The following is a 19923-nucleotide window of genomic DNA, read 5'->3' on the forward strand; positions in this document are numbered from 1 at the left end:
AGATGCATCCTTCAGTTCTGGCCTGGCTGATTTGAGACACTGCAGTCCCAATTCCACAAGTGCTGAGTGCTCAGATGGGGAAATTATGTCTGAATATAGGAAGCTCTCAATAATGCTAAGTATTCTGCAAAATCAGGCTTATGACAAATCAAAGGGGACCCTCAAAATCAGTGGTCCATTCATTCTTTTGCACCTGAACTTCTTGGTTTGTCAAATGTGAGTAATAATGCTCCTTCATCTAAAAAAATGACTGCTAATACATCTGTGAAATGCAAATGGGGCATTTATTAATTCTGTTTGGAGGAGAGGTTAGACAGAGCACAGGGAAAAGGGCACCGGGCCACGCATTTCAACAGAAGAAAACAAACTACTGAATAGTTGCTTATCAAAGAAGGGCCATTTACACTGAATGAAGCAGGAACAAATAAACATGTGAGCATGTAATTAACTGCTGCATTGTAGAACAGATGCATGAGGACATTTCCCAACTTCTGAGAGCTTGACTTTACAGCCTAGCTACATCATTTTGGGGTGGGTGTATGGATAGGGGAAGCTGCAGTGGAACGGAGATGGGAAGATGTGGGGCTGAGGCACAGCCAGGTGCAAAGCCCCTTGGGTAGATGGGTAGATGTTTGGAGTTAGCAGAGGCAGCTGTGGGGAGATGCACAGCTGCAGCCCACCACACTGCCAATGCCAGCCCAGCCCACATGCTGGCCTTCTCCTCTTGCCCCAGAATCAACACAGTACTGTGTGAGGCTCCCCACTGAGATGACTCCCCTGATTCTACAGCTCTCCTGGGCTCACCACAAGGGCTGTGTGCCCAGGCTCTGCTCCAGCTGCCCCACAACCTCACTCTCTCACTCCCTGATTCCATGTGTCCTGGGCCAGGGCCCTGTGTAACACTGGACAACTACCTCTACTGTGGCTATTTCCAGCTCCCAAGATTTGGATGAATGCAGGTTGGGACACAGGCAGAGGGAAGCTGCCATTGCCACTCCTCTTCAGACACGCAAAAGCATCACTGAAAATTTTCCTGGGGATTTCCAGCAGCAGTGGTGAGGTTAGAGAAGAGGGAAAGAGCATGTGTGAAAGCAGCTGTGAGAGCACAGCCTTTACACATCCTCAAGGCTTAACATGGGCCAGCTTCAAGGAGTAAACTGTGCTCAGTCTTTTGAGCACTCCACTGCATTTTCACCCCAGGACCCTCCTTTGAAGAGCCCATGTCTTGACCCTACAGCTAGGTTGGGGAAACTGGCCCAGGCTCCTGCACCTCTCCATGAGGTCCCCTAGGAACAGCACCAGCAAGAGGTTGCTGCAAAGCCATAGTTTCAGGAGTGGGGCCTGTGTCAATACAGGGCCCTGTTAAGGTCGTTTCTTGGCACTTCCAACTAAGGACATCTGAATATGAACATTTTACAAAGTATAACATTCATTTCTCAAGGCCAACACATAGCTCCCCATCACCACCAAATAAATGACCCTTGCATTCAGTTAAACTTTGATTTCAGATTAAAATTACTTCGAATCCTTAGACAGCCACTCTAAGACATTCATTCTAATGTGGGTTTGCTTGTCATTTCACAAAGACACTAAACCAAGGACCTCCTTACAGCTGAAATGCTGAACTGCTTTTCATACTGTTTCCAGGGAATAGGAAAAGATAAACAATGCTTGTAACAATGGATATTGTTCAAAGATGGAGGGCTTCTTTTGAAAAGATCTCATTTATTTTTCATCACTTAGGTGGTTTGATTAACTTTGTTGAATTTTACTGCATTTGGCTAATGATAGCAGGCTGGTTTTAAGGCCCTTGAGCAATTGCTTTCACTTTCTGGTTCTCGGGCACAATTCTCCCTGGGCTCACAAAGCCCTTTTACAACAACAATAAAAACCGAATTAAAACATAACGAATATTTTATTTCTCCACCACTTTTAAAAATACATTGGGAAACTTAGATCTAACACAATCTGACAGTTTGGACAGGTAGATTAATACTGAAAAATGCCCATCAGCCATGCTCTTTATAGCCCTATATATATATATATATATATGCATATATTTTTAGATGGAAAGCTGTCTGAAATGCTCACAGCCAAAATGAATGTGGTGGCAAGAGTAAGGAACCTAAGATAAGAAAGCTTCTTTAAAAATTGGGTGATGGCAGAGTCTTTTCCCTCTTTGGAAAGCATGCCTGAATCCTATCTATTTCTCTGTGTATCTCTCCATCAAAATACATAAAATAAAATGATTTGAATTACTGTAATTCCAGTGTTATAGTCTTTGAATTTTATAGTTACTTGTTTAACAGTCAGGACTTTATATACCTTTTAATCTGCTTGTGTACTCAGTTTATATATGTTATGGAACATGGGATTACTTGGTTTAAGCATTTGCCCTGAACTTTCACAGAATGGTTACAGTAAAAATGGAAAGCCCTACTAAGGAAAAGATGTCTTGAAAGCAAGAGGTGGGTGCATTAATTGTTAATTTGTTGAGAATTTATAGGGTAGGCAACAATTAAAGGTAACTAAATTGCTAATGCTTGAATTGACAAGGGCAGCTTCCATGCAACATTTGGGAATTGTACTTGAGCATGAAATGCCACAGAAGGGAAGTACAGTTTATATTCGTAAACTGAATTGATTTTCATGTAAAAACAGGAGTAACTTTTCCCATCTTTAACTGCAGAGTCAGTATTCCCTGATTTTGCAACTCTGCCATCTTTCATCTCCCATACTAACTTCTGCCATGCAGAGCTACAGCAAGAGCTGCTTACTGTCTCCTTGATACTCTTTTCTTTTGTAAATGGAACAGTTTTAGGTTAGGCAAAGGAAAAAAGTCAACAGCCCTCCACAACCGACAGAATTCTGTGGAGCACATTTCCGACCCACCAGAATGCCCACTCTAAATTAACATAACTGCTGGACATTGAGGGGCTTTTGTACTTTTAAACACCAATTGTGACTGGAAGAACCCCAGAAGTGTTTAAGGCCCAACTCCCACAATGAATTCCCTGTGGGGGGATCTTTGTGCCCGTGCACAGCTCCACTGAAATTGCCAGGAGCCACCACGGGCAGACTGACCTAAATTTCGAATTGCTATACAGGAATATAGAGAGCAAGGGACCTCCCCAGGATCATTGAATCCTGGCCCCAGGTGCCATTCAAATCAGCATTTTTCAATGAACTTCCAGGTTACATTTTGAGGGGGAATTGGTCAAGTTGCCTCTGTTACTATGAGGCTTTCTGGCTTGGCTTTTGTGTTGGAGGACAGAGGGAGGAAGGATAATACCTTTTTTAATAAAACACTGGAAATACACTTGATTAATATATTATCTGATGTAATTTTTGGTAAAAAGCAGTGTAATGAACATATGACTACCTTTTTTCAGAAGATGCATGAGAACTCTTCTAGAACTTTCACCTAGCAGTGTGTGTGTGGGTCAGCAAAGGCATACACAGGACATGCTGCAACCACAGCACATGCCCACGCGACTTCACATACACATTGTGCGAAGCACACATCTTGCCTGGCTCACTGGTTTTGTTATTTAAAAAGTAATAACCCCTCCTTGTTTCTATGCTGAGCAAATCACATCTGCAATAAAATGTCACACCAACACAAAGAAAGATGTAAAAAACACAGGCAGAATTCACATTTTACCCAGCAACACTAAATGAGCCTAGGGGGTGGCTCCCACCGCCAAGGAGCACTTTTGGTGCTTGCTGGAAAAAAACATCTGTGCACTAGAGATGGGGAAAGCTGGAAGGAGGCAGGCTGCCTCTGGGCTGTCCCTGTGGAGAGGCATGCACCAGTGCCTCTGCCCAGTGCCTCTTCAGCAAATGTCCTTCTGTGTTTGCCTTGGTTTTTTTTCCTATGCCCCTGTTTAAGATCCAAATAATCAAATTTTATCTAAACAATGCTTCCCCTTCTCCTGACTCTCCTTTCCCAGCAGTGGTGGTGGCACACTGCCCATGGGGGTTCATTCCTTGGCTCCCCATGGTGCCTGCCCGGCTGGATGAAGCTGCCCCCCTTCACTTGAAGCATGGATGTAAAGAAAAGTCTACACTGGGAACAATGCATGACTGGGAATTGACTGTTCTTTGTGTCTTGTTTGTGCAGTGTTACAGCACACAAGTAACTGTTTTTTTTAAAACAAGTCTGGGTAGTTTGATGCTCTTGCTTTTCTGGTAAATTCCTGCATAAAGGCTTTGCATTTACAAAGTGCAGTTTCTTAGCAGTATGCTCTCAGGCTGGGACAAGCTCTGATGGGCCTTGCTGCACCCTCAGGAATTCCAAATAATATTAGTTTACTCCAAAAAAGGCTTTACAGTCTACAGGACTGTCCTGGGTAGTTGTGTTCCTATTTAGGCCTCCACTCTTCCTATGCAATGCAAGGGGATGTGGTGCCCTGAGCCCAAACCTGCCTGAAAAATGAGAGGCCAAACACATTCCCAAGCCACTGGCCCAAACACTATGTGTGGGCATGACCAGCTCCAAGTTGTGCCATTGTGGCAGAGTGGAGCCCATGGCTCCTTCCCCTGCCAAAGCATCACCTTCTTGTTTTCAGTCTGTCAGCAATGTTGCAAACATATTCATGTCACTCAACTAGTTTCATGTTGCAGATACCAGTTGTCTGATGGCCAACCGGACGTGAGCTGTTTAGAGCATACTTAGTTTGCTGAACTCTCGTTCACTCTCTTCTTCACAAAGCCACAAGATACTCTACACCATATTCATCCTGCAAGTAGTTTTGCAATATAAAAACCCATGGAAAAAGGTCAAGTAGGTGGTATACTAGCAAAATAATAAATCAGTATAGACTGAAATGCCATTTCATCCACACGCAGCACAGCAGCGCTGAGCATTACATGGTCACATCCTGTTTTCCCAATAACCTTAAGGCACACATGCAACATCCTGGTGTGCAGCACTCTGGATATGGCAGACCCCATAAATCTGCAGGACATATTACATGGGGTCAGTGAGCCAAGGACTCCAAATGGTGCACATCGATAAGGCTGTCTGATGAGAAAACCCGGAGGTTGTGTTTCTACATGAGAAATACTCACTGCTCTCTGGATGAACTCAGGGCTGGGGAAGGAGAAGGTGTTCCAGCTATGGATTAGTCTGGAGAACACTAAGATAAAGCTTTAGCCCTCCAGAGCCAGGATTGCCAGGAATCAGGGCCATGGGAATTAGAGGGATTCCAGGGAAACCATGCAATACCTAGCAGTCAGGTAAGCACTGAGATAGTTGTACCTGCTGCCAAACATCTCCACCCTCACAGCTAATTCAACCTGGCAAAACATGACATTTAGCAAACCAAGACACTGCCACATATTTAGTATATGAATAGCTGAGATATGGTATATTTTCATTGGGATGTTTCTCTGCCAGGAGCATTCCTCTGTTGTAAGGTTTCTGGGCTATGTTTCCAATCTCCATTATGCAGGGTAAACACTCCCTGGATAACATCCCTGGCCAGAGCCCATAAATGCTATGGTTTCCAGTGCTGAATTATAAAGAGCAAGTGACAGCTTCTCTCTGCTCCAAGCTGCTGTATTTTACCAAGAATCTGAGTAAGACTGGCCCATCTATATCATCCATTCATCATAACATTTGCTTTTCAAAAATTATCTCAGTAAAAATTCTCAGGTTTGAGCTGAAAAAAGCCCTTTTTATTAGCCTAGAAACAGTGCTAGGCTACCAACAAATGTTCTTGGCAAACACATGATTATTAATATCAAGATTCAAGACTTACTGGAGTAACTGAAACATCACAACCAACATCATAAACGACCCTTGCAAGTACAGTATACAGACTAAATATCAAAACAAGACAAAAAAGTTCCTTAAAAAGTACCAAAAAACTTTTTTCCAAACCTTGGATTAGACTTCACAACACAACTAAAGAACAAGGAAAACTGAATGATTGGATGTTTGGATAGGTAATCTCAACCAGAAAAAAACCAAAACCAACCAAGAAAACAACAACAAAACCCCAACATCACCATCACCACCAAAAAAAACCCCAAAAACCAAACAGCAAAACAAACACCATAACCCCCAAACAAACAAACACCCCCCCGCCAAATGTGATCCAGTTAAACATACTTGGGAAGCAAAAGGAACATTCCCCATACTTGGAGGCTATCCCACATGTCAGATACTGAAAATTGCATGCATAGGTTCTATGCAAGTCCTTATTTTTGTTTCTGTTTAGGCTTCAACTTAAAGAACTGAAAGGTTGCCAAAACCACAATGCAATTCGGTACAACTGCTGAATTAGGTTAACAATGAGACAGGCACCACAGAGAAGCATGCCTGCTTTCAAAGGGGGCTCCCACTTCTGCAAATGGGGTAAAAGTGGGCAAGAAAGTGAAAGAACACAGTGCTACTGTGAAAAGAGTATTATACTCAGCAGTAGTGAATGCAAACTCTTGGGTGTATTCCATCATGCTTAACCCTGGAAAACATCCTCAGAAGGTGGGGATCAATGAAGATAATATGCAGATTAGCAGGTGTGAGGGCAACACTTACTGATTCAGGATCCCTCTGCTGTTCAAGGAAAGCTGAAAACTCTACCAGCCTGAGCTTGGTCGTACCAATCGATCGGCCCTGCCACGCAGGGACTGATGGAGCTGGAGCTGACGTAGGCTCAAATCCTAAACAAAGGAGACATTTCCATGAAGATGTTGACAGTTCCTCAGTTTGTATTTTCTGAATTAAATATAATTGGGAATTATGCATGTAGCCCTTGGATGTTTATATTAATTTTAGCAAATAATGAATTCAGAATGAGTTAAAATTGGGAAAACAAAGAACAATATGCAGAAAAAGAGGTCCCCATCCAGCAAGCTAAAAGAGTGCAAATAAAAGATCTGCTTCTTTCTTTTCTTGGAGCCATAACTCACTGTAGATTTTTTGTTTATATTATACACTAAATTATCGAGAGCTCACATAGATTTACAGATGACCCTTCCTTGGAAACGGGCAGCAAGACTCACAGAAGATACTACAGTCTTGGGAGTCAAGAGAACTGGCCTTAATTTCTGGCTCCTAGTGTGCCACATGTTACAACTAAATCACTTCTCTTTTTGTCTGCTTCTTCTGCCACTTTCAATTCCCTTCTCCTGTTTAGAGTGTAAGGTTTACAAAGCAGGGACTGTCTCTTTTACTACGTATTTGCACATTGTGTCTTTGACTTCTTTTGGAGCTTTTAGGCAGCATTATGTTACAGATAATAATAAATAATTGCTGTAGAGAGCTGAATCATACCTTAAAAAGAAAAAGAAGGTTTTAAATCAATAATAAAGAGGGAATGACATGATCTAGACAGAGATGTTAACCACCATGTCTAATTCACTTCAAGAGAAAGAATAAATGCTATCTCTTGCTCCTCATCATGGAAAATTAGATAAGGAAACAAAACAGTAAAAGAAAAGGGGAAAGGCGGCAGCTCAAAGGCAAAACTAATCCTGGGAGAGACAGTCACAAGGAAGGCAGAGGAGAGGCACCAAAGGTTAGAAAACAAAGATAACCCTGAACTAGGTTGATAACCAGTGAGAAGTCACAGGTAGTGTGTGTCCAACTCTATCATAGAATCACAGAATTGTTTCAGTTGGAAAATACCTCTAAGATCATTGAGTCCAACCATCAACCTAAGACCAACATGGCCATTGAACCATGTCCTGAAGTGCCATATCCACATGTTTCTTCAACACCTCTTTAGAAAACAGTGTTTCAAATGTTTCCAGAAAAAGGAAACAATCAGGTATGCAGAAAGATAGCCTTAAGTTTCAAGCATTAAATAGCAGCAAGTTGGAAAATCATAAAAAATGGATGAGAGTCAGAAAACTACTGCTCAAACAGAGTCAGGAGCATGTTGTCATTTGGAAAGGGAAATCTAAAATTAGCTATCATCTGCAAAGAAATAATGACCTTTCCTGAAATTACCATGAAACCAGCCTGGGAAAAGGAGGAGAAAAATAGCCATGGGAAGTGCTTGAGCAATGGAAGTCAGAATAAACTCTAAGTACTTATCAAAGTGGTACCAGGCAGAGCAGGACCTTCAGGCACAGCAAGAGTTGCCAACAACCAGATGTATAGACATACCCTCACATTTTATACTTAAGGCTAAACAAAAATGGTTTTCTGAGAGGTTTTAGCCTCAGTTTAAAATAAATTAAAACTTATTCTTGTAACAGATGGGAACAAGATTTAAGCTACTAAAAAAGAAGCATGCATTACTCATTTTTTACTAAGTATTTTCCTACAACATGGAATGCTGACTGGAGATCACATATCACAACTCCTTGAGTATGTATTAGTGCTCTCTACCTTAAAATGTGAAAAAAAATCTAGCCCAAGAAACAAACAAAAAACCCCAAAGATTTCCCCTCAGATATAATCAGATAATAGGACATTGAGATTGGTGTTTGGTTTGGCTATGGGGATTGTTAGATATGGACTAGTGGCTCTGTCCTCAGAAATTAACACATCACATTCAGTACACAATTCAAGTCTTTTTAAAAGAAGAGCAAAAATAGAAGAATTACCTGAAATGGGAGCTGTGACTGATGGCTGTATAGGATAGGCCTGCTGAACAAATGGCTTTACACTGCAATAAAGAGTTACACACAGATCATACACCATGCCATCCACAGTAAATCCCATTAAGAGTCACACAGTATAAGAAAATACATGATTAACGACCTTTACCCACAAATATCTCTCTTCCTTAGCATAGTAACAGGCAGACAATAAAGAGGTAATAGAAAGAAAGAGAGGGATGAGAATTACACGCAGCACCTTAAAGGAAAGAGTTTATCTGTGCTCAGTGACACAACAGGAAGCCTGACCTGCCTGTAGCAAGTGTCGCTGCAGACATGGATGGTGATTGCTTTGCTTCCTAATAAATCCAGAGGACACTGAACTAGAGGGGCACAAAGACTCTTACGGACCTCAAAAGAATAAGGTGAGGAGGAACTGAAAAATAAGTCTGGGAAACATGGCTCCAGAGACCACTACAGGGCTGAAATGTAACACCTGACAGTGGGCAAAGGCTTCCTTCCCCATATGGTGCCATGGTGCTGAAGGGCATTAACCCCACTAATGGGCTTCATGTAGTCATCTCCTGGCCTGTAGAAAAATACGTCCCACTTGCCACCAGTATTACTCATGTAATTTAAAAGAGGATGGAAGTATTTGTGTTGGAAATTTATTCACAGGCAAAACCTTACCAGCTGCTTCTTTGGCATTATTATAGCATCTCACTATGCAAATGGAAAAAAAGGAGCGTGCCCATTAGATATTCAGGCTTGGCTTTCGGGTCTGGGATCCCTTACAGCTTTTTGAATGTGAGTTCGCATCACTGTAAAGGCTCTTCCTTTCCACGCAACTACCTTTTCCTCCTTTTCAGAAAAACTTGCAAGTTCTTGCCTCATCGGTACCTTCTGGCAGCAAACTGCAAAAGCCAGCCCCACACTGCATACAGAAGCATGTATTAATTTTCAGACTTACTCTTGTGAGGATCCAGGCTGCCCCGTTTGAATCATGCCCGGCCAAAACTGAAAGAGGAAAAACAAACAAACAGGCCCACAATTGTTTTCTCCGTTGAAAGACTTTTGGATTTCTGAACAAGCATGATTCCTTTTACAAACACAAGTAAAAGCATTAATCTGTTCATTCAGCCTTAGTTTTCCACTGAACATAGTTAGAAAACACAGGGATTTTTGGGGGACTTGGCTAACAACTTACCCCAGGTGCCCCAGGAAATGTAGGACGGGGAATTCCTGGCAGGCCCAGTTTGTTGTGAATAGCAGTAGCTGAGACTATCTGAGCTGATGACATTGCTGCCATGTGCTGGAGTGCTTTGTCCTTTGCTGTCTGATCCTTTAACATGACAATTACATGGAGTCTTAAAACATTTGGCATAACAAATGATGTTAAATAACTGCAGCTACAAGCACATAACTAAAAACTTTTAAAGCCACACAGATAATGCAAAAATAGCAAACCATGCAGGAAAAAAAATACAGCACCGAGGCTAACACTCAAACTACCTCAAGGCAAAACCTCCTCTCAGACATGCATGGTAGACCTAAATTCTCAGTCTGCTCTGCCAAAATGCAGGAAGCTTAGGGAGAGCAAACTACTGCCCACTTGTTTATCTGGGCAAATTCTGCTGATTTTAAATCAGGCTGGACTAAATGAGAACTGCTGCTAAGGCTCTGCCTGCAGGATAGGAAACACTGAGATTTGAGCTCTATCATTTAGATCTAAGAGAAGTTTGCCTTCCATGTTACACTGTAAAACAAGAACACAGGACTGCGACTGACTCATAAACAATGACAGATTTTTTTTCTTCATGCTTACAGATTTAGAAACGTTTTGGATTCTGTTTTACGACAAGTTTGATAAAAGTTAGTTCACAATACCATGCATAACGGTCTAAACTTCCAATTGTGTTATTTTGCTGATTTACAGTGTTCCCAAAGAAAACAAGAAGCCGTAGTTGTTTGGGTTTTTTTGCTGTTTTCAAGCATATAGGAACAAGTTTAGGAAAAGATGAGTTATTGATTACATCTATTAGAGCAGCACTTGGGAGTCCTTGTCACTGCCCATCACATATGAGCACAGACTAGAAAAACAAAGTCTCTTAAGGCAACAGAATTAACTAAGTGGATACCTTACATCAGGTAAAATAAGTAGAGATCGTTACTTTCTGGTAAAATGAGGTTCTTCATCCAGAAGTACTGTATTAATAAGTGCTAGTATTTAGGTATGTGGCTTAGAATGAAGGAACACAAGCAGTATTAGGCAAGGATATTTTGGGGTTTTTTTCTGGTTTTATTTTACAAGCAAAGTAGCAAGCATGCTGGCAAGGGATGCATGCTCTTATATATGATATATAACTGCACATATGCTCCCCCTTAAAAGCTTCTATGTAGTAGTACTATAGGTGAGCAGTTTCTTCCTTTGAATAGCTCCTTTAGAAACAGCACAGGCTGAGAGTACAGGAAAAGCTAGCCAAAAATTCTGCCAAGCACAGCTAAGGTACATAATACTTGGTTTAGTTAAAATACTTACCATGCTTGTTACCTGGATACAACAACAAACAGTTTATTAAAATGCTTGTGTAGAACAGCAGATTCTTAGCAAAATATGAACAAAATAGTAAGAGACAAAGGAAGAGCAGTTTGCTCAGCATTAAATATCAGCTCAAAACAAATGCATTATTTTCACCTAGGGACTGATTCATTAAAAGAAAAAAAAAAAAAAGGATCAAACTCTAAAAACAAAACACTGGGGGTTAATAACCACCAGCTCCCTGTGTGAAAGCTGCAGATACTGAATGAAGGGATTGTTGCTGAGCTTGTTTCCTTGAGCAGTGCATGGAACCCCTGTGGGTGCCTCTATGGGACGCAGCCCAGGAGAGCAGCAGGTGGAGCAGGGGAGTAGCTGCTCCTGCAGCACCTCACTGGATGAGAACAGGATACCAGCCTGAAGTGAAACCTGCTGTGGTGCTGCCTGCAGACTCACCTGCACTGTCTCCCATGCAGCAGCACTGACACTACTGGCTGACCTGTCTAAGCCTTGGGACTGCCTCGCCACAGCTAAGTGCATCTAGAGAACAGCTTCTGTCCTGCTGCTGCATGGTGAGTGGGAACACACATATTCATCAGTGCATGAGCAAAACTTGGTCATTTCTTCAACTTGTAGAACTTCCTAAAACCACAAGCAATTCACTGGGTAAGAGCTAGAAGTCAGCTCTGGCTCTGCTGGCTACTGGCATTCAAGTCTGCCTGCCTCAGTACAGGAAGGCATACACAGGTTTCTGCATGGCATGTTTTACTGGATGCCTTTGGATGTCTGCAGACCACTGGGCTGAAAAATGTTTTGGTGGGTGTTAAGATGTGGTAGCATCCAAAGATTCATGCAGCTCTCCAGAAACCAGCCCCTCTACACTCCTGCACAATAAGAATCATAGAATCAATAAGGTTGGAAAAGACCTCGGAGATCATCCAGTCCAACCTATCAGCCAATACCTCATGACTAACTAAACCATGGCTTCAAGTGCCACATCCAATCTTCTTTTGAACACCTCCACCCACCCGGGCAGCACATTACAATGGCAAATAACTCTTTCTGTGAAGAACTTTCTCCTGGCTTGAGCCTAAACTTCCCCTAGCGCAGCTTAAGACTGTGTCCTCTTGTTCTGGTGTTGGCTGCCTGGGAGAAGAGACCAACCCCCACCTGGCTCCAACCTCCCTTCAGGCAGTTATACAGAGCAATGAGGTCTCTCCTGAGCCTCCTGTTCTCCAGGCTAAACAACCCCAGTTCCCTCAGCCTCTCCTCACAAGACCTCTCAACAGCCTTGTTGCCCTTCTCTGGACATGTTCAAGTGTCTCAATATCCTTCTTAAATTGAGGGGCCCAGAACTGGACCCTCCATAATGAAAACATGAAAATGAGGAGTTGTCCTTAAGTAATATGGGGATGCCAGCCTCATGAGACTTTTCTGTTCCTTTCCTGCCTCTTTTTAAAGCGAGCTGCCTTGGAAATGCCAAACCATCCAAGTCTCTCCCACAGTCTGCTGACAGATAACTAAACCAAAACATACAGGGAGCTGATACCATGATTCAAGAGATGCGCGTCTCTGGTTCCTTGTAACCTCCAAAACTTTGTAAGCCCTTTTTTTGTGGCTACCTTGTAATTGTCCAGAACTGCTGTGGCACTATAGCTACATCTCCTGCACTGCCTCCTGGATGCTAACAGCCATGCTAGTGCCACCACATGAAGGTGCAGCCAGTGCCTGTGCTCCTGTGAAGTTCCCAAACTCATACTGTTCTGCTGCTATAATGGCCTTTAGGTAGATCTAAACTAAAGGCGAATTTAAAAGTAAAAGCTTTTCCAGGGATATAAAAGTCTGTACTTGGGAGATGCATGAGCAACAAGTTCATTTTGCTTTGTGTTAGCCCTCTAAATTTTCCAGCCCTGTGAGCTTGTCTTGAGGAGTTTCAATGACTCCAACAAAGTTTCCCAATGGTGACAAATCTGCCAGCTCTGCTGAACATTGACACAGGCCAACACAGAGCAGTAGGAAGTTTCCTCTTTTGTAGGCCTCAGAAACTCTGCATAATTGGAAGATCAGTTTTTCTCAAAGTAACTGAAACTTCACATCTGAATATGAAAGAAAACAAATTCAAAATCAAATACAAGTATGTAAGAGGTCCTGACTTTCATTGGCAAAAGACTACCTTCAGCTCCAGAAAACGTTTTGGAGGGCTGCAAGGTGCTGGCCTATGCTTGTATAATCAGGCAGATTTAACAGTCTTCAAAAACAAATGGGGAAAACCTACATTTAAAAGCTGTTTATTTAAATTGACGTATTAGCTTGTCTGTCACTTTAAAAAGCCAAGTAGATGTTAGGGGTTTGTTACATTGTAGTGTAGTGGAGAGGATTTTAACCAAGAGGGAATGGGTCTTTCTACCTATCACTGCAACAGGGTTTCTTCTGGAGTGAAACTTGGTAACTGATTAATAACACACAATAGTATTACATCACAATTTAGGCAGCAAGAAAAGTAATATATCCAATTAAAACGGCAGGGGTAATTTAAACAGGCAGATTACAGTAATTACCCAGGTTGGAATTGGGCCAGGACAAATGGGTTAACGCTTCTACTCTAAACAGGAACGTTGTGGGATTTTTAATGACCACAAATAGTTAAGACTTTGATTTCCTATCTTGTCCAAGACAGAGAGGTTTCGTTTTTCCTCTCACTAACGCTGCTGTGCAAAGCTGAAATAAATCCTTTCAGGTCAATAAGGTTTATGCTGATGTACATAAAATAAAAGTTTGGCCCAGCGTGCTGCAGAGTTCCATGCTGAGGTTCAGCAGAGGATTGTAGGGACCATATCTCCTACTGAATCATTAAATCCTACTGGAGTTTAAGGTATTCCCTTGGATAGGTCCCATCTGGCCCTGACCTGATTTGACCCTATTTAATTTATGAGATCTGATGGGATTGCTACTGCCCAGGAATGACACTGAGGTAAGCAACAGACTGTGCTCTTAAGACTGTTGCTTTCCCCTTCCTTTTAAAAAAGTCTTCTGTGCTGTGGTATGTAGTTAGTAATGAATGTTACTGAGGTGGATTTAGAGTACAATTTAGAAGTCTGGTCAAGTTCCACTAAATCCCTAAAATATCATCACTGTAACAGAGATCAGGATTTGCCTCATGTTTCAGCTGACTGCTTCCGGCAGCAGTAGCAAACACTTCATTTTTGGAAGGTGCAAATGCTAACAGTCTAATGCACTATAACTTTTAATGAATCAGGCCCTTGAGGTTCACTTAACACCCATTAGTTTTGGAATGCAAAATACATAGTTAAATTAGACAATAATAATTTCCCAGTATCATCCAATTTTAAATCTTAATATCTATAAAAGCCCCACATGAAACAAGAGTTCTATATGACAAGCACAAAAGGATTTGTGCTTGACTTTCTTTTAATTCAACATAAACAGAAGAATAATTCAATCAATCACTTCAAGCAAGTTCTACAGCGAAAAAGAGAAGCTGTTATCCTAGAATCATAAATGGGGCTCTGAATACCATGTTATCTATGACTTTATGGGGAAAAAAAAAAGACAATATGAGAAGAAATAAGTACAACAGAACACAGTATTAATTTGAGAAGCCCTAAAACCTGTACCAATATTTAAAATACAAAACTTTTCTTGTAAGGAAAAAAAATTTACAAAAGAGAAGGAAAAACAATTTGCTCACCAAATGGATATTACAGTTACACTAACATAAAATAGATTCCTAATAAGCACTTTTGCAGATGTTATTTCTACTCAGGTCCCATATTGATTCAAATAACCTTTGCAATAATTAGCTGTAGCTCAAAAAAGATAAACAAATCATGAAAATATACAATTGTTCTGGACAAAAGATAGAGAGCACTTCAGTGTTTCTAGCCCTGATCTCCAATTTGCTTATTATTAGAGAAGACAGGAGTAAATACAAAAGCTGGCTATTTCAGCCAGGCGATAGCTAATGCCAAGAAGAGAATGCGCATTCAAAGCTGTCCCAACTTGCTGCCTAATGAGTAGCAATTAATCCATCTTATTGTATTTCAAAATGCTGAAGACTCCATTCACATCAAAGGGAATTTTTCAAGGCTTTTATCATTGTTCATTTTAAAAGTATAGAGCTATCTTTAGCATTTTATAATTGACAACAATATTTTCTTTTTATCCCTCAATGTGGAATGTAGAACAATGGATTTTAAAACATGTAATACATATGAACTGTAGGCATTTTAATGTTTCTTTTTGTCTCTAATTAATCTTGCACTGTGAAAAAATATCTGAAATGAAAGTCTAAGATAGATTCCTGCTGTGAAGACCTTTACTCTCTATTGATGCACAACTTCCAATCTTTTCTCCTGAATGGACAGAGGAGACTTTGGCTCCCTGTCAGTGCAAAGGTGGGAAATGCTGCCACCTAACACTATGGACTGCTGTATTTGACATGGAAACACAATACTAGATCATAAAAGTTCTGCTTTGCCTCCTCCAGTCTCTGCATGAGAGGAAATGTTACAAAGGGGAACTGCTTTTCAGATCTGTCTCCAAGGACAGCTTTACTGCAGCCTCTCTTTCAATTTTCATGAGGTGAAATTTCTCTAACTTCAGAAAGACTTCAACCACTTTAGACAATTGAGACAAAAATATCTAAACCAGGAATATTTTCCTGCTGTAACATTAATTGAAATGTACAACATCCCTGGAAGGGCTGAAGGGACATTCTTTACTGATGCTCTTGAAATGCAGCCACAGTATTTACAGGCAAAACTTCCCTTTCTTGCAGCCTAAGGATCTATCCATCCAGAGTGACTATAGGCATTTATCACCAAAGAAAAGGGACTTTGCAGATTTTATGGAATGCAGGTGGGATTTTGGCCTGCTCTGTAAGCTTCAGTAATGCTCTATTCAATGCTATGGGTGCAGGTCACTCTGAAATCCTTCCATCCATTGGGATTTTTGCAGAAGATAAGCACTAGAAGATTGGCCCATATCCTCTCCTTGTCACGAGCAGAATTCAGACCAAGGGGAGACAGATTTCTTGGTATAAAATATACCCAAGCAAGTACTTAATGAACAAGAGTTATTTGTGCATGGGAGGTGCACAGAGAGGATGTCTGGTGGGAAAGAGAAAGAACCATGGGAGAGGGAGATGGCCTCAGGTCAGAGCTCATTGAACTTGTAGCTATGGACTGTCAGGAAGGATCTCTGCATTAATACACAGAGTGCTTTCCCTTCATGCTGTAGGTAGCAAACTTGACAACAGAGGCATGTGGGGTTTTTTAAGTAATAGCGGCCCCCCAGGATGCCACCAATCACAGGTTTTAAAGAGCAATTGCAGCTCATTGTTAGAAGGACAAGAGTGGAACAAAAGTAGTGCTTTCCTTGGCTATCTTCTTCTTAGTCACCCCTCCACCAAGAAACATCAGCAGCCCCACTCCAGGGGAACAAGAGCTGGTGATCTTCCTGAGGGAAGTCTGTTATCTTCAGCCCAGGCTGCCGCCAAAATGGCCCCCCGTGAAACAATGGACACTCACAGATGCCAAAATGTGTTCACCTTGTTCTCCTTTCACATCAGTGATGTCCTTCTCAGGCAATTTTCAAAGGACATTCAATCATAGAGATGGTTCAATACAGGAATAGTCAGAGAAATGGACATTAGGCCTAACAAAATATCTGAAGGAGGCCATGTTCCATCTTGGGCCCAAGACCAGTGGCTTCTTCCACTTCCAGGGAATAACGGCAGCAAAAACCCGTGAGGGCTCTCTTTTCTCATAAAGGTAGCACCTTCTTGTGTCAAGGCTTTGTATCTTCCATGTGGAGAGAAAAAGATCTGTGGAAGGTTGCAAGTTCTCCCAAAAGGGCCTGTGCAAGGTGGGCAGATACCATTCCATGGCACCACGTTCACTGAGACCAAGAATGGCAAGAAAAAGGGGAGGTAGATGGATAGAGCCTGGATCCTCTGCTATTTCTAGGCACCCCTTAGGCTGGAGTCTGCGGAGGTGTCATCAGGGTCCTGTCAGGACTCTTGGTAGAGCTAAATCCTGGGGACAGCATGAAGATGCAGGAGCAGGAGGAACAACCCAGGACCCACTGGCCAGCAAGATCTGCTAGGGAAGGTCTGGGCAGCTTTTGTCATTAGTGATGCCTGGAGGGCAGCAAAACCAGGGACTGACAAATGTCTGTCATCAGTGTGCATTCTGTTCTCAATATGTCATCAGTGAAGAGTCATTCACTTCTGCAAATGCCCCTTCTGAGCATCAGGGGCATGTTGGTGGGGAACACTTCCTAAAGCAATCAATTCCTTGAATCAAAATGGCAGCTCCTCAGCTATGGAGAAGCTGTAACCTACTGATGGGTGGGAAGGGGCAGCAAGGTCTGAAGTCCTTATAAATGCTACCCTATCAGATCATCTACTATTTTCAGATGACTTTTTAAAATGAAAAATCCCTCTGGATCTCTATTTACTGCAAATCTAGGCTAGAGGTCTCAAATATAATTAGTGTTTAGCTATTTTCTCTCTTCTTTGGAAAGCTTCAATAAAAATCAGACAGCAGGTGCAGTAATTCAAAATATTTTTTGGGTTTTTGTCTTCACGTTTAAAGCTATTTGGGGCATTCAGAAAGGAAAATATTTCTTAACAGTAAATCAAATATTTTTGTTAGCCTCCTAGGCCTTTAATTTAGTATCTAAGTGGGCTTCCTGATTTCTGTAATCCTGAGTGCTCACCAGTCCTATAAAAGTTCCTGAGAGCTGCTGGTGCTGAGCACCTCTGAAAGTAAGGCCACCTATTTACTTATCTTAGGCATCAAGGATTGACAATTTAAGCTTAAAATGCTACATATCTCTGTATTATTGCACCCTTGGTTAAAAAGCAGTATGTTTAAGTTGTCTTAGTTGTTCCTTACGAACCCCAACTGCTCAGCCAGTGCAGCTAAAAAGCCAGCCACCAACAGCCATACAAGCTTGCCAGCATGCTGCCCACTGCGGATGAAAAACCCAGTGCTTCTGTCAAGGAGGCCTGTTACAAAGCCAGGCTGTTATTTATACATTGCAGTTCCAGGATTGTGGTAAGCATCTGCAGTGCTCACCCCTTAGTATTGTGAAATTACTTTCTGAAACAGTTTTTGCTTTTTAGCTAGAACAAAAATGTGATTTGTTCTAACCTGGGAAAAAAAAAAAGTGATACAAAGAAAAAAAGGAGGGAAGTAAAAAGATTTACAAGTTCCTTCATTTATTTTATTAAAAAGAAAAGAAAAAAAAAAACCAACAGCAAAAACTGCAAAACTCCCTCTTCCCACTTTTAAATAATGTGAAAACAAACCAGTAAGGGTCCCAAGATCACTGCTGGGAAACTCGAAAAAACACAAGCAATCCAAGAAACCCCTATTAAGCATTTCCAAGAGTTTCTTTTTAGCCTTAGAATATATTTTATGGGAAGCAGGGAAAACAGGAACGTGCATAATTCATCACGTCAGATTAAGCAAACATGCTTAATACTTCCTGAACAGGACTCGGACTGTGGCTCTCCAAAGATTAAATGTCAATATTTTACTTTAAAAAAAATTTACAAAATTCAGGGAATCTTGCAAATAGTACATAACTTGAAGTGATTCTAGACTGTACTCTAGAAACACCTTATAGTTAGAGCAATCTTGTTAAGTTGTGCTCTCTGGCAGTTGGAGTAAATTATCTATTTTAAGTATTGATAGCATTTCAAAAGCACAGACAAAAACCATTTTGAAATGGAAAACAACTGCCCCAAATACCCCTCTGGAAAAAGCAAAAAATAAAAAACTTTTACAGGACTGCATAAAACCCCAGTGTATTTAAATATACTCCCAGTATTCAACTGTTAAAAAATAAATAAATAGAGTAATGGGTTAAAAATCAGGTTTAGGTGCTGAGCTGTTATAAAGAGTAGTTCACTTTGCATTTGGACAGTGTTAAAACAATGTTTTTAATATAGGTGCTAGTGCAGAAATCAGAGTTTAAACACAAAGAGACACAGACAGCTACCACATGCAGGAAAACGAGGTTACAGGCACAGCAGCACCAGGCACTTGCCCATCACCGCGGGGAGGAGGAAGGGACAGGCATAGCAACCACAAGCCCAAAAGCAGAAAAGCGCATACCTTCAGCTTGGAATGAAAATCACGAGATTTCCTTCTGGCAAGAACCTGAATGTGACTAGACACCTGCAGGGTAGGGGAAGGGAGGAAACAAAGGAAAAGCCTGTAACCATGGAGATGAAAAGCCCCCTACAACTGGGCAAGCCAAACGTACCTTAATGGCGGCTTGAATTTCTCGAACTTTCTTTCTTGCTAAGACCTGTATGTGACTAGACACCTACATTGTTCAGGTTTATAGGGGAAAAAAAAACAAACAACAAAACAAACAAAAGAAAAACAAAAAGCAAATCAAATTTAAAATGTCTAATTTTTTTCTTTAAAAGAAAAAATAACGTTTCCGAGGGAAGGAAGTTATTTGCATCTTCAGTAAGCTCTGCTGTTAAAGATATCACATTCCCAGCCAGATACCAAGCGCTTAGCACTGAGGCTTAACAATACAGGTCATCACTGCAATGACTTGATTAAGAGGAAAAAAAGAAAAGAAAAAAAAGAAGGAAAAAAAGTGTAACCCACCAGTCTGAGCATTCAGCTACAAGACAGAAGACACAGTTTGCAGTTGGACACAGCCCACATGCTTTGGTACCGATCTGTGGCCAGGCCCTGTGCTTTTGTGCAGGCAGCCGACAGGATTTACCACCCCATCTGCTGGGGATGCAGATGCCCACTCTGACCACTTGCCACTAGCCT

At 41.4% G+C, this 19923-nt stretch overlaps 1 protein-coding gene across 4 annotated transcripts in view; it reads right to left on the bottom strand.

Moving 5' to 3' along the window:
- The window catches only part of TEAD1 (TEA domain transcription factor 1), a 147589-nt gene that overhangs the window by 19311 nt on the left and 108355 nt on the right, over positions 1-19923 (bottom strand). For 2 of the 4 annotated variants that reach the window (XM_054171814.1, XM_009896507.2), the window contains 5 exons: positions 19391-19453; positions 9764-9898; positions 9527-9573; positions 8563-8624; positions 6545-6669 (listed from right to left, as the gene is read on the bottom strand). In XM_054171814.1, the coding sequence (XP_054027789.1) occupies positions 6545-6669; positions 8563-8624; positions 9527-9573; positions 9764-9898; positions 19391-19453 (432 nt within the window). Of the gene's footprint in view, positions 1-6544; positions 6670-8562; positions 8625-9526; positions 9574-9763; positions 9899-11095; positions 11108-19239; positions 19303-19390; positions 19454-19923 lie in introns of all 4 variants that reach the window. The other 2 variants (XM_054171813.1, XM_054171815.1) reach the window with 2 other exon arrangements.

The sequence above is a fragment of the Dryobates pubescens genome, chromosome 22 (genome assembly GCF_014839835.1).
Source record: "Dryobates pubescens isolate bDryPub1 chromosome 22, bDryPub1.pri, whole genome shotgun sequence".
NCBI classification, from domain to species: Eukaryota; Metazoa; Chordata; class Aves; order Piciformes; family Picidae; genus Dryobates; species Dryobates pubescens.